Source organism: Saimiri boliviensis, chromosome 9 (genome assembly GCF_048565385.1).
Source record: "Saimiri boliviensis isolate mSaiBol1 chromosome 9, mSaiBol1.pri, whole genome shotgun sequence".
Lineage (NCBI taxonomy): Eukaryota > Metazoa > Chordata > Mammalia > Primates > Cebidae > Saimiri > Saimiri boliviensis.
In genome coordinates this window covers 72,652,804-72,665,642 of record NC_133457.1, presented here as the reverse complement: position 1 = coordinate 72,665,642, position 12,839 = coordinate 72,652,804, and the positions used below count along the sequence as shown (strand labels likewise).

Below are 12,839 nucleotides of genomic sequence, written 5' to 3'. Positions count from 1 at the left end.
CTTTGAATTCACCGTCTTTGTAATTAGGTTTCTGAGTGGACGTCCAACTTACTGATTCTCAGCGCCGAAATCTGAGCAACCCACTGCGCCGACCAAATCAGCGGCGTTAAGATTGATGGTGCTTTTCCAACTCTGCACCAAGAACCGTCGCTCCAAGGCGCCGGCAAAACCGCCTCGCTGGTCACAAGAGTCGCGCTGGCGACCCGTGGGGCTCCTCCGCTGGGAATCTCCTGGTGCGTGAGCAACAAGAATTCATGTGAAGGTGTGGCGTCCTCTCATTCTTTGCGCTTTCAGTGGGAGCTACAATCCCGAGCTGTTAGTGATCAGCCATCTTGGAAATTGTATTATTAACAATTATTGCTAAAAATTTATTATTTCAATCCTTTTATTTAATAATTATTCATTTTATGGTAATTGCTAATAAAAACTTAAACTGTTAATTTGGAAGGAAGGAGAGGAGCAAGGGCATGCATCTTTTTTCGTCTACCCCATGTGACCTCCAGGCCACAGTTTCCGCTGACCCTGGGTTTAAGATGGCATGGAGGGTCTGCAATTCAGGTACAGTGCCAATCCTGAGAGCACACCCACATACTCCCATGGCATCCTTGTCCCTGGGCCACCGCACATGGCCTTGCAGCTCATTGCTGTTCAAAGGCACTACCCCAGGGATGCTGGAATCCACACCAGGCTGCACACCCCTTCGGGATGGGTGCCCTTCCACAAAAGCAGCCCTATTCACTGGGGAAAACATGCCAGAAACTATACTGAATGTGAGCCTGGAAAACTGTCCCACAATTTAGTTGTCAAGTCCGAAAAGCTAATGGGTTTCTAATGTGAAGACAGAAGACTATTCTTGTTGAAAACAGGTTGGCCCACGTGAGACAAGCCACCGGGAGTGAAATGAATACACCAGGGTAAAGACCAGAGCCTGTTAGTTACAGCAGACCTTGAACAGCTGTGGTGGCCTTTGCACACTGGAATGACTTTGAGGGTTTGGTCACCTGCGTGAAGATGAATGACCGCCAGGCTCCATTCGAGCAGCCTGGGATCTGAGAAGGCACAGGTAGGGTCCTCTGCCCAACAGTGGGTGATAGAGTCTAGGCATCAGCCCAGTCAGGCTCCACAACCCACCCGCTGGCCAGGCACTGCCTGTACTCACCACAGTGTCTTCTCCCTCCGCATCCACGCCAGCCTGGCATCCTCCACAGGAAACACCCTTGCCCCCGAGATTCTGCCTGTGAATCAGCTTGCATCAGACAGCTGCGCATGGGAGGCGTGCTGCTGCTCTGCTGCTGTGCAGAGCGTCTGGAGGATGCTGGATTTCCTGGGGCAGTCCCACTCACTGGGAACCAGCAGCAATGGTGGTATCCTGAGCCCTGGACCGAAGCTGCAGCCGTGTGTTTGGAAACTCGGCAGTGCCAGTGAGGTCTCTGGAGGCCCTTCTGATTGTGCCAGAGGTCGGGGCTGAGGGTCCACCCAGAGGCTGCTCCTCCCACCTCCCAGTGATTTGGGAGCACCCTGCCTAAACTCCCTTTCTGCTTAAAAGAACAGCGGTGACTTCCCTTTCCTGCAACTGAATCCTGACAGATTTCCGACAAGTCATTGCAGTGGCATTCCCGGGGATGCATTTTCAAATACAGATTCCGAGGGCCTTCCCAGAAACTCGGAACAGACCAAGCAGGGCCTGAGTGCTGTTTCACTAGGAACCCTCCCCAGGGGAGTCTGAGGTGCGGCCTGCAGCTGGAGATCACTGCTGTCAATTCCAAGCAGAGTGACACAGTCACTAAAGCTGCCTGGCAATTTCCCCGGCGTGTTTGGAGACACGAGGAATTCCTGAAGATGTTCGTGTCTAAGAAGATCCTGCGTGACCACTTCTGAATTCCCCGTCCATGTGGCCTCCCTCCCTTGATCGAGGCTGTTCCCTTAAAGGCTTTGTCCATGCAAAACCAGCAAGAAGAGTGGAACTGTGCTGGCCCCAGCAGGGCACAGACACACCTGCCATTTCTGCCCATGATCCTGAAACCTCTTATCAAGACCCCACCCATCCCAACCCCCTACTGCCACCACATTCAGATGAAGTAAAGACAGCCATGGGGAGGGGCAGGAGAAAGAATGACGGGAAGGCCCATTTTGAGAGGCCGCCAGCACCATGCCATCACCCCCTGTCTGGCACCAGTAACTCCACAGCCTTTGGCAGGTGACTCTCAGTCCCTGAACCCTGAACAAGGGGTACTGGAGTCCTCTGGCACCATGAGCTCCTTCCTCCCCAGCTGGTAACAGTGCCTGATGAGTGTCTGCTGGTCCTCTGGGGCCCCAGATGTCTGGAAGACATGGCCCTGGCCAGCAACAGAGCATCCTGTCTGCACGCAGTAGAGTTGAACCTGGGCACACCAGGACGATGTTTATTTAGAAGTTTGGGGAAGGCCAGAAGCCTCAGCTGCAGAGCCCAGGGGTCCCGTTCACACCTGAACCTCACTTCTGATGGGACCAGAGACTCCTCAATACATCCACCAGAGCCAGAGCTGCGGGACCTTTCCAGCTGCGTGAACTCCCAAGTTCCTAAAGCTCTGGGGATACCAAAGTCCCCGGATTTAAAAGCCAGGGTCCCAGGCAAATATCAATATAAACTTAGATCTTTGGTGTCAGCTTCTGACCAAGGGCAGACCCACGGAGGCAGGGTAAGGGGGGCAAGGCCAGACTGGACACCGAGGAGACACCAAGTGACTTGAGGAGGACGGAAGGCTGCTGCCCATCCATCCCAGGCATCGCATGCAGGCCTGCTACCAGGAATCAGTGGTTCCTGGGCCAGCTAGGAGGTCTGGTCCATCCTCAGCCCACTGCCATCCCCCGCCCGAGGCTGCACTGGGCACCCTGCCACAGGGGCACACTCACTGCTCAATGGGCTTTGGTTTCCATTCCATGCACTGGACCCCACATCTAAGCCACGGTGACACCCTCACTCTGTGTCTGCCTACTCGAGGAGGAGGCAGTGTCAAGGGCAGGAACTCGGGAATGAAGATGGAGCTCCCCCATGGAGAAGGGATGGGGGTGAGCTGAGCTGAGCTGAGCTGCACTTCAGGGCAGGTGAGAAGGTTTCACCTACTGGCCTCTGTGCCGCCCACACTGTGCTGGTGGGGACTGGACATGGCAGGGCAGAGGGACCCCACAGTGCAGCCCACAGCAAAGGTCCGAGTCACTCACCTACCCGCCCCCCACCACCTAGTGCCTGCAGAAGCAGGAGGGAAAATGCAAAACAGGAGCAACAAAGCCATGTCCTGGTCCTTGAAGACTCATCTCCAGGCGTGGCCCTCCCCCTAGGGAGCCAGTTCCCCCACCAGCCCACGCCCCTCCCCACCTTCTCACCATCACCCGCTCGCTCCCACCCCTCCCCTTAGCCAGCTGTTCCTCCCCTCCCAGAACTGGGCCATCCCCAAAGCCCCTGCATGGCAGCAGGGAGTCACAAAAACTGAGTGCAGCCCCATGGCAGGCATTTGCTCGCGTGGGTGCTCCTTGAGTTAAACCTTGGTGCACCATGCCCCGGATCATTCTCAGAAAGGTCCTGTCCTCATCAAAGAGGTCTCTGTGGACATAAAGATAAGCTCCCTTAGTGTGGGTCACTGTGCTGCAATCTGAAGAAGGGGCCTTTCTAAACTATGAAGTGCCAGGACCTCAGCGCCCAGGAGAATTCAACAGAGAGCAGGCAACCTACATGAGAAGACCCCAAACACTCCAGCAGCAGCAGCCACAGCCTGGGGCTGGAGGCAAGGTGGGTGCTGCTTTAAAACCAGCCCTTCCTAAGTAACATGGGTTCGTATCAGATTCTGGCGCTAGCATGCAGATTCCAGATCAAGCGTCCCAGCCTGAGTTACTTAGAGGCTGCCCGGGTACCCTCCTCTCAGGTGGGGCAGCTAAGTCGGGATTTACATGGCTCACCCCACCCTGGAAGCCCCACAGGCCACATCAACCTTGCCCCTGAGACAGTCAGTGTGTCACGCCTGGGTCAGCAGGGCTGTTCCCCCACAGCCTTCTGTGAGTTAGGATCCTCCCCCAGCTGTCCTGATGTTTTGATAAGAGAGTATGCTCACTAGGGTAATTAACTTGGGGGTGAGCAGAAGAGTAAAGGGCAAGGGTCACCCTCTAGGGACACTAGGAAGGGACACATTTCAGCTGATGCACATGTCCTCCCAGGCAAAGTTCCTCTGAGTGCCATCCCACCCCTGAAATCACCACCCACCCACTCCCCAGCAGCCACGGGGCCACCCATGTCCTGCCCTTCTTCAAATCTGAAACCTGGCCTTCCCTCACGTGGCCCTGACCCGAAGCTGAAACGGACCCTCATCCTCCGGACACACCTCTGGCTTTCATCCCACATGTCCCTCCCCACACCCGGCAGACCAGTGGAGGAGAAGCGTGACTGCATTTTGCAAATGAGAAAACGGAGGGTGAGAGAGGTGGAGTGATGGTCTCTAGGTCCACAGCCAGGGTCAGAGTGGGCAGGGCACAGCCTCCCACCACCACCGGTCCTGGCCCCTGGCCCCTCCCCCTGCCACATCCTCGGCGGTCTGCCCCTCCTACTTTCACCACACTTCCCCTTCCTCTGCCTCTCAAAACTCAACCCTCCCCAAAGCTTTCTCTAGCTGTGAGGAGGGTTGTGACAGAACTTCCTGCTTCCTGTTTCCCCCAGGGACCAGCCACTTCTGTGACCTCCCTAATGGCTATGTTCAAACACATCCAGGGCCAAGGACAGAAACAAGCCTCTCAGAGAGGTGGCCCCAGGCTCAGTCCCCGCCCCACTACAGCTGAAGTGTGTGGCAGCTCCCTTTCCCTAGGGGGAACAACCAGGCCCCGTCCTGCACGGCCCTGCGGGCCTCCACATCAGGTGCCAGGCTACATAGATTCGCAGCAAAGCCCCATTCCCATCCCAGCACGCCCAGGGAGAAAGCCTTCTCTCCCCCCGAGGACTCTGAGGCAGGTGGGGTGGGGGAGGCCTGACATTGACATCCCCTCTGCTCTTCTGATCAGGATTTCTCACTGTATGCAACCCCACCCAATAAAAAGTGGAGGATGAAACAGCCACAGAAATCGCCCCCGCCCCTGGGAGTTTCCACAGGGGAACAGCTCCCGGACCAGTGAGTGATGCCTGTGCTTCCACACATACTCGGGACCCAGCTTTGCTCCTCTGTGTTTCACACACAGCCTACCAGTGCTGGAACCCTGGGGTCATCAAATCCCTCCTTTTACAAATGAGGACGCGAAGGCCGGGAAGGATAGGTCTAAGGCCATAGAATAAGCCAGAACTAAAACCTGGTCCTCTGGCTTAAGATGGTCTCATTTAAGCTCAAGTTCAAGTCCCCCCCACAGCCCCACCCCTACTGCAGAGACCCTCAGAGAAGAGGTTCACTGATTCAGAGCCTCCCCAAGCACCCACAGCCTGGCACCCACAGCCTGGTCTCTCCTCTGTGTGGGGCACACCCACTGGCTGAGAAGATCTGGACCTGCACAGGGCCTCAGGCTGCTTCTTGCACCCAGGGTCCAACCCCAGCCTGCAAATTCCTGCCCCAGGCTCCGGGCAGGGGGAAGCACACCAGCCAGGCAGTCTCAGAGCCTCATTCACCTACCTGGGCCACCACTGCCTCTCCAAAAGAGAGGAACTTACACATCTCCACAGGGCCACCCCCCAGGGTCTCTAGAACCTGCCCATGTGAACTACAGTGTGGAGGATAATCTTCTAAAACAGGCACTGGCCAGGCGTGGTGGCTCACGCCTGCAATCCCAGCACTTGGGAGGCCAAGGTGGACAGATCACTCCAGCCCAGGAGTTCCAGACCAACCTGGGCAGCATAGCAAGACTCCATCTCTACAAAAATAAAAAACGTAGCCAGGCTTGGTGGCATACACCTATAGTCCCAGCTACTGGGGAGACTGAGGCAGGAGAATCACTTGAGCCCAGGAGGTTGAAGCTACAGTGAGTTTTGACAGCACCACAACACTCCAGCCTGGGTGACATTTTTGAGGCCCTGTCTCAAAAACAAATAAATTAAAATAAAGCAAAATGGGCACCTGCTGGAGAAGCGCAGGTAGATAACCAGGAGCCACTGCCTGCCCAGGGTGCTGTCTGGCCCCGCAGCCTTGGGGCCAACAGCCCCACAGCCTCCGGCAGGCACTGTTCTGCTCTGGGCTTGTGGCCTGCTGCTTCTCCATGGGAGAAGGGCTGCCCGCAGAGGAAGGCTGGGAATGGAGCTGGGACCCTGGCCCTGGGTGGCAGACTGCCCTGGGAGATGGGAGCAGACGTCTGAGGCTGAGGCCTTCGCCTCCCAGTGGGAAGTGAGCACCGCACTTATAAGCAAGCGTGGCAAAACCTCGGCAGGAGAGGGGCTCCTCCTTCCCAAGCCCTGCAGCCAGCACGAGGCCCAACGTCACTGCCCAGTTATGACGCTAAAAACAGCTCTGGAACCTAGTGAGTACTCACTCAATAGCAGCTACGTCATCATCATGGCTATTCTTACTTGCTACTGCGTTCAGGCTGTCATCTCCCTGGGCTGACATTGCAGTCATCTATGTTGCGGTAATTACCAGGGGTGTACAGATGGGAAAGAACCACCCTGGGAGACTCTGGGGCTGAACAGCGTCACCAGCCAGCAGCAGGAGGGTACTGAACTAGAACTAGAACATGCCTCTTTCTGCTGACCCTGTGCCCCTGAGGACCTGGAAGCTGGGACTGCAAATGCTTCACTTGCAGGGCAAAGGCCATGGGCACCCGTCCCAGGGCTGCATCTGCCTGTGCTGACCAGCGTCACCTGTGCTGACCCAGCGTCACCTGTGCCTAAGGTAACGGTGGGGTGAGAGTCAGAAGGTGTCCCAGGGCTGCATCTGCCTGTGCTGACCCAGCGTCACCTGTGCCTAAGGTAACCCTGGGGTGAGAGTCGGGAGGTGTCCCAGGGCTGCATCTGCCTGTGCTGACCCAGTGTCACCTGTGCTGACCAGTGTCACCTGTGCCTAAGGTCAAGGTGGGGATGAGAGTTTCGAGGTTTCCCTCGCCAGGTCAGCTGGGATTGTAACACGCAGACTTCCCGGCCACCTGCAAGCTTCCTGCATTGCTACCAGCGTCCCAACCTCTACCAGCCCCAAAGGGTTTCTTTAAAGGGCACAGGCTGCAAGTCTGGACATTGATCTTCCAGCCAAGGAGGACTGCGACCGTCCTGGACACCTTAGAGGCCACTGCATGAGGCCCGTGGGCAGGAAAGCATGTGTTCAGTGGCAGTGACGTGTCTGCCAGCAGGACAACCAGCACCAATGTCTGGGAACTTTCCTCAGAGAAGGGAAGAAGAAAACCTCACATCGGAAACCTCACATGACCAGGGCAAGGAACTCACATCCCTCAAGCTGCAATTACAGGTAACACTTTTCACTCAAACAGTAAATAGAAATAGTCACCTGGTACTAAGCCTGCCTGAGGTCTGCAAAAACATTTTGGATGACATCTGTTTATTTTTATTTTTGAGATGGAGTCTGCCTCTTTCACCCAGGATGGAGTGCAGTGGCGCAATCCCGGCTCACTGCAATCTCCACCTCCAGGTTAAGGTGATTCTCCTGCCTCAGCTTCCCAAGTAGCTGGGACTACAGGCACACATCACCACACCCGGCTAATTTTTGTGTTTTTAGTAGAGATGGGGTTTCACCATGTTGGCCAGGTTGGTCTTGAACTCCTGACCTCAAGTGAGCCACCCATCACGGTGTCCCAAAGTGCTGGGATTACAGGCGTGAACCACCACGACTGGCCCTGTTTATTTATATAGATGGAATAATAAGTATTTTGCCAGGGCCATTTCAGTGCCATGAACCTGATGCTGCTCTTAACTTCCATGGGCTGGCTGCGGTCCTGAGAATTCTCACATGGTTTATGTTTAACCACACATCTCCACAGGGCTCCAGCCCTGCTCACAGACTGAACTGCTATTTAGCAGGCACTCAGCATGCCCACAGGCAGCGTCCAGCCAAGGGGGCATCGCGCACAGCCCACCCGGCCCAGGGTCCAGGCACCCCTGAGAGACTGATGGGGGTGCTTGGGGAGTGCTATGGCTCTTGGGGGAGTGCCATGGCTGGGCCCTCCCTGCTGGACCTCCAGGTGTCCCATTGGCTCCTTCCACCCCACCCGCTAAGAGAGGGTTTTCATTTTTTGCTGAAGAGCAACTCCCCAGGCAGCAGCCTCAAGTTCCTTCTCAGAAGGAGGTTTGTTCGCAGGTGAATGGAGCTGGGCCCACTGTGGCGAGGAGCGGCTGCAGCAGCCTGGGTTTTCAGAGCCCCCTGCACTCCAGTGCCAAGGGGCCACCTGGGGGCCCGCTCAGTTGTCCAGCGGGGCCTGAGGCTCCCAGGCAGCAGAATACTGCTGGGCCACACCGCGTCTGCAACCAGGGGCTAGACATAAGAAATGGATGCTGTATAGGCTGTGAGTATGGCCAGTGGGGGAGTCGGGTCAGCAAAGGAGCCGTGGCCAAGGCTGGTGGAGGCTATGAGGGGCCTGAGGGCTCCTGGGGGTCTGGGGGAGCAATAAGCAGGACAGGCCCACCAGGAGCTGCAGCAGATCCACTGGCATCACTCATCTGCATCCAAAAGGCAACGTGAGCACAGTTTTAGCAAGTTTGGTGAATTTGGTCTGTGATAAAATTGGAGTTCAAGAAACAAACAGGAAACTACAAGTGCCTCGTCACCCCCCAAGTCACCCGAGTGGCAGGGCAGTGACCACTGCTCTCAGGCCGCCCAGTGCGGACCTGCCTGTCACAATGCTCCTCCTCCACGTCCCCTCACTCCTGTTTCCCAGGCACATGCACCTCCTCACTGCTTCGGGACCCCTGCCCCAGATCTGCCCGTTTCCTCAGGGCTGTTCGTCTTGGTCCACAGGACCTCAGCTGAAACGTCACCTCCTCCAAGAGGCCTTCTTGACTATTCAGCTGACAGTGGCCACTCAGCCATGCTTTGCCATGTGCTTGGGGATTGTTTGTTACTGCAGCATACCCCAGCCCATACTGACATGAAGGCACCCAGTGAAGACCTGCTGAGTGACTGGACAAGAAGATCCTGGAGCCGCCTCCAGGAGAGTAATCACCCTCGATGACTGTGCAATGGGGACCTAGGAACTCACAGTTTAGAGGCACAGTGGGCCTGAGGCATCTCTATAAGGGTTAGGTGAGCCTCAGGCAAAGGGGGCTTGCATGGAGAACCAAGGTGCTGACCGACACAGCAGCCCCGACAGGAAGCGGACTGGGGAAGGCTGGGGAAGGCCAGTACAAACCCCCAATGCACACAGCATCTTCAGACGCACGCTTGGCACCTAGAAGCTGCTTAAGGAATCAAAGACTAAAAAGATCAGCTTAAAAACAGAAAGCTCTTCCAAAGACGATTTTACTTATTTTTTTTTTTTTTTTTTTTTTTTTGAGACGCAGTTTCGCTCTTGTTACCCAGGCTGGAGTGCAATGGCGTGATCTTGGCTCACCGCAACCTCCGCCTCCTGGGTTCAGGCAATTCTCCTGCCTCAGCCTCCTGAGTAGCTGGGATTACAGGCACGTGCCACCATGCCCAGCTAATTTTTTGCACTTTTAGTAGAGACGGGGTTTCACCATGTTGACCAGGATGGTCTCGATCTCTCGACCTCGTGATCCACCCGCCTCGGCCTCCCAAAGTGCTGGGATTACAGGCTTGAGCCACCGCGCCCGGCCGATTTTACTTATTGTCCCACCCTCGGAAGGCGCTGATAGTGTGGCCAGGCAGGCTGGCCCGGCTTTTACTGTGTTTCATTCTGCTTGTGTTCACGTTTACTTTTCCTGGATAAGAGAGCATTTCCAAAGCCAAAATGCGCTCCCTGAGACTCAGACAGCCCCTCCCCGGCAGCCAGACTCGGCACACAGGCCCGGGCCGGGCACCTCCCTCACACCTTGAACATTCGTGATGCTAGTTTCAGAAGACCCCATTCCTTCAGTGAGAATCTAAAGACCCTAAGGGCCACCAAAGTGAACAAAAAGGCCAGGCCTCCATCCAAGCCGGGTAACCCTGCTCTGTCAATGGGCCCAGCATGGGCATTTGGTAAGTTGTCCCCAAATAGAGGAGAAGGGCCAGGCTGCCGCCAGGCGTGGAAACCAAGAGGCCCACAGTACCTGTAGGTGATCCTCACTTCAGTCCCAGGCTCGTCACGCTCCCAGATCAAAGCAACGCTCTCGGGGGACTTCTGAACATGCTGATCCAAGCAGTTGACTGTACAAAAAGAGGGTTTGCAGATGTTACACGTGGTGCTTTGGGAGTGAGAATTCAGCCAGGGTCAGGGGTTGGAAGGGGTCTAGTTTGCTATGGCTCTCTCTGCTCACACTGACAAGGACACTGTCCTCATCAGTGATGGCATTTCTACCTCTTTGCAAGGAGAAGGGTAAAGAAACATGATCCAGAGGTACAAGGTAATGTCCTGCAAATATTCTGAAGTGGTCACTTCACATCAGTGGACCCAACCCTGGCTGCACATTGGCATCTCCTGTGCCATCCCCAGAGACCCTACCCAATGGGCCTTGGGCCTATAAAGCTCCCTGGTTGGTTCTGAAGTGCAGCCAGGGCCAGGCACTGCAGTCTGAGCTGCTGGAGAGAACACTCAGGGCAAACAGGTCATTTCTGTTTCAGGGCGTGGCTCCTGCAGTTCCCAAGTGCCCAGTGCTGACCTGCCCCCAGGATTAGAGGCGCAAGAAGGGGCAAGGACCCAACTCCCTGACGTGTTCACCCAGTAAACCAGCTTTGTTCCAAGAAGTGGCTTGGAAGAAAGACCCAGCACCCAGTAAACCAGCATTGTTCCAAGAAGTGGCTCTTGATGGGGAAATGTCCTCTGCTCCCCTCCCTCTCCGTTACCCAAGCTTCCATCACATGACCCGCCGGCAGAAACAGGTCAGCTCTGCGCCATACCCTGAGCCTGAGGATTAGCAGCAGGCAGCTCCTCCGCTGGCAGCCTGGTCACTCCTCATTTGATTCCAGAGGCGAGTCCCTCTGGCAACCCTCAATCCAGCTCTCCTCACTCACTGGCCCATCAGTGGTTCCCCAGGTATGCAGGGACTCGAGTCCCATGAGTGGCTCTGGGGGCAGCTGCATCTGCCCACCTGATCTCTCAGGGTCACTCCTGTATCCTGTTTGTAAATTATACCTCAAAAAATGTAATAAGTGAAGACAGATGTCTGGAAAAAATTACTAATACTGGTAGCAGACACAAGAAAGTTCTTTGAACTACTATTAATAGAAAAGTAGTAGAGAAGAAATGCCCAAAAAATAGAAAAAAAATAAAAACAAGAAGACAAAGTAAGAAGAGGCTCAGTGGCAGACCAGAATTTATACAAGGAACCCGACGTGTGTGTGTGTGTGTGTGTGTGGCCACCTAACCTCTGTTCACTGTGGTCATGCAGGTGCAGCATTAACCCCATAATGTTTTTCTGGGTATTGGGTATTGTCTTAGAAGCAAAGAGAAGGGGCATATAACCCTGGGATGGTTTCACTCAACCAGTCCTGGGCGCCGGTTCTGATCAAGGCACCACGCTGAGCACCAAGGGAAACACCAGGGCAGATTCGCAGTCCCTGCTGTGGGTGCCGGAGACAGACGCAAACGTAAAAACATGCAAAAGTGACCAAGCACACAAGGTCGGCGGTGGCAGGCTCATAACACTTGTCCAAACAGGGCAGTGGAGCTGAATTCGCCCTGGGAAGGCAAACCCTGGGAATTCAGAACAGCCTGGGACTGAAACAGTAATTACTGCAAGAGTTTCCACTAGGACCACGCCCCCACCACCAGTACCTCCCACTGCGGACAGGAACACCAAGGCCCGCTCAAGGTCACATAGGACAGAACTGCATTCAGTGCGGGCAGGTTGGCTGCACAGTCTGTCCCAGCACCCTCCAAAGTCACCCAGTAATAACAGTCCAGGTCTTCACCAGGCAGTGAAGACCTGCTCTATGCCACAGTGGGAAGAAGGCGAGCTTTGCCAGTAGTGGGGGAAGAGGGGTACGAATCAGGCTTGGTCTTACAGATGGGGGAGACAGAACACTTGAGAACAGTGAGGCCAATTCAGGCAGATGAGAGGAACATGTAAACCCTGAAGGAGATGCCAAATAACGTGGCTGCCAGGGAGAAAATTCACCACGGGTGCAGCAGGTATTAGCCAACTTGGCCCCTAAGCTGAGTCCAGCGTACAGATGTGCTGCCCACCCTGACTAGGGGTGTGCAGGTGTGTGTGCAGGGGTGTGTGTGTATGTGTGCAAATCCAGTCCAATATTTAAAAATCAAGAGCTTTCACATGAAATCCATGAACTTTCGGCTTCTGAACGATCAGCAGAAGCCTGTCCCTCCACCGAGGGTCCTACGCCCCGCTGCCTGCCTGTCACCTCCAGCAACTCTGGACAGCAATGACAAGCCTAGGAATGCCTAGCTAAGGATGGACACTGGCTGCAATCCCCCCGGGAGCTGGTCACAAATGCAAACCTTCAGTCCTACCCAGACCTGCTGAGTCCCAACCAGCCTCGTAAGAAGCCCCAGGAGATGTGAACCCATGCTCACACCTGGGAAGCTCTGCGCGATACACTTGATGCACTCCGAATTTCATCCTCAACCACCTCCTCCCCTGCCCGGAAGAGTGGCCTGCCCAGGTGTAGATGAGCAAATGCTTCCGCGTGGCCGAGTGACCTGTCCAAGGCCCCAGCCAGGACGAAGCAGGAAGAGATAGAACCACGCTGGACACTTCACCCTGGCATTCATCTCATCGCCTCACCTACTCCCACAGCAACCAGGCACAAGGACACTCTTCTCAGAGAGAGTGACTGCCCAGC

General features: G+C 55.3%; 1 protein-coding gene across 4 annotated transcripts in view; it reads right to left on the bottom strand.

The window, feature by feature from the left end:
• Nucleotides 1–12,839, bottom strand: part of ACSS1 (acyl-CoA synthetase short chain family member 1) — a 57,152-nt gene that overhangs the window by 36,240 nt on the left and 8,073 nt on the right. For all 4 annotated transcript variants that reach the window (XR_012519280.1, XM_074406160.1, XM_074406161.1 and 1 more), the window contains exon 2: nt 10,148–10,244. Coding sequence is in view for 3 of the 4 variants with exons in the window: in XM_074406160.1 (XP_074262261.1) it covers nt 10,148–10,244 (97 nt within the window). In the remaining variant the exon portion in view is untranslated. The remainder of the gene's footprint in view (nt 1–10,147; nt 10,245–12,839) is intronic.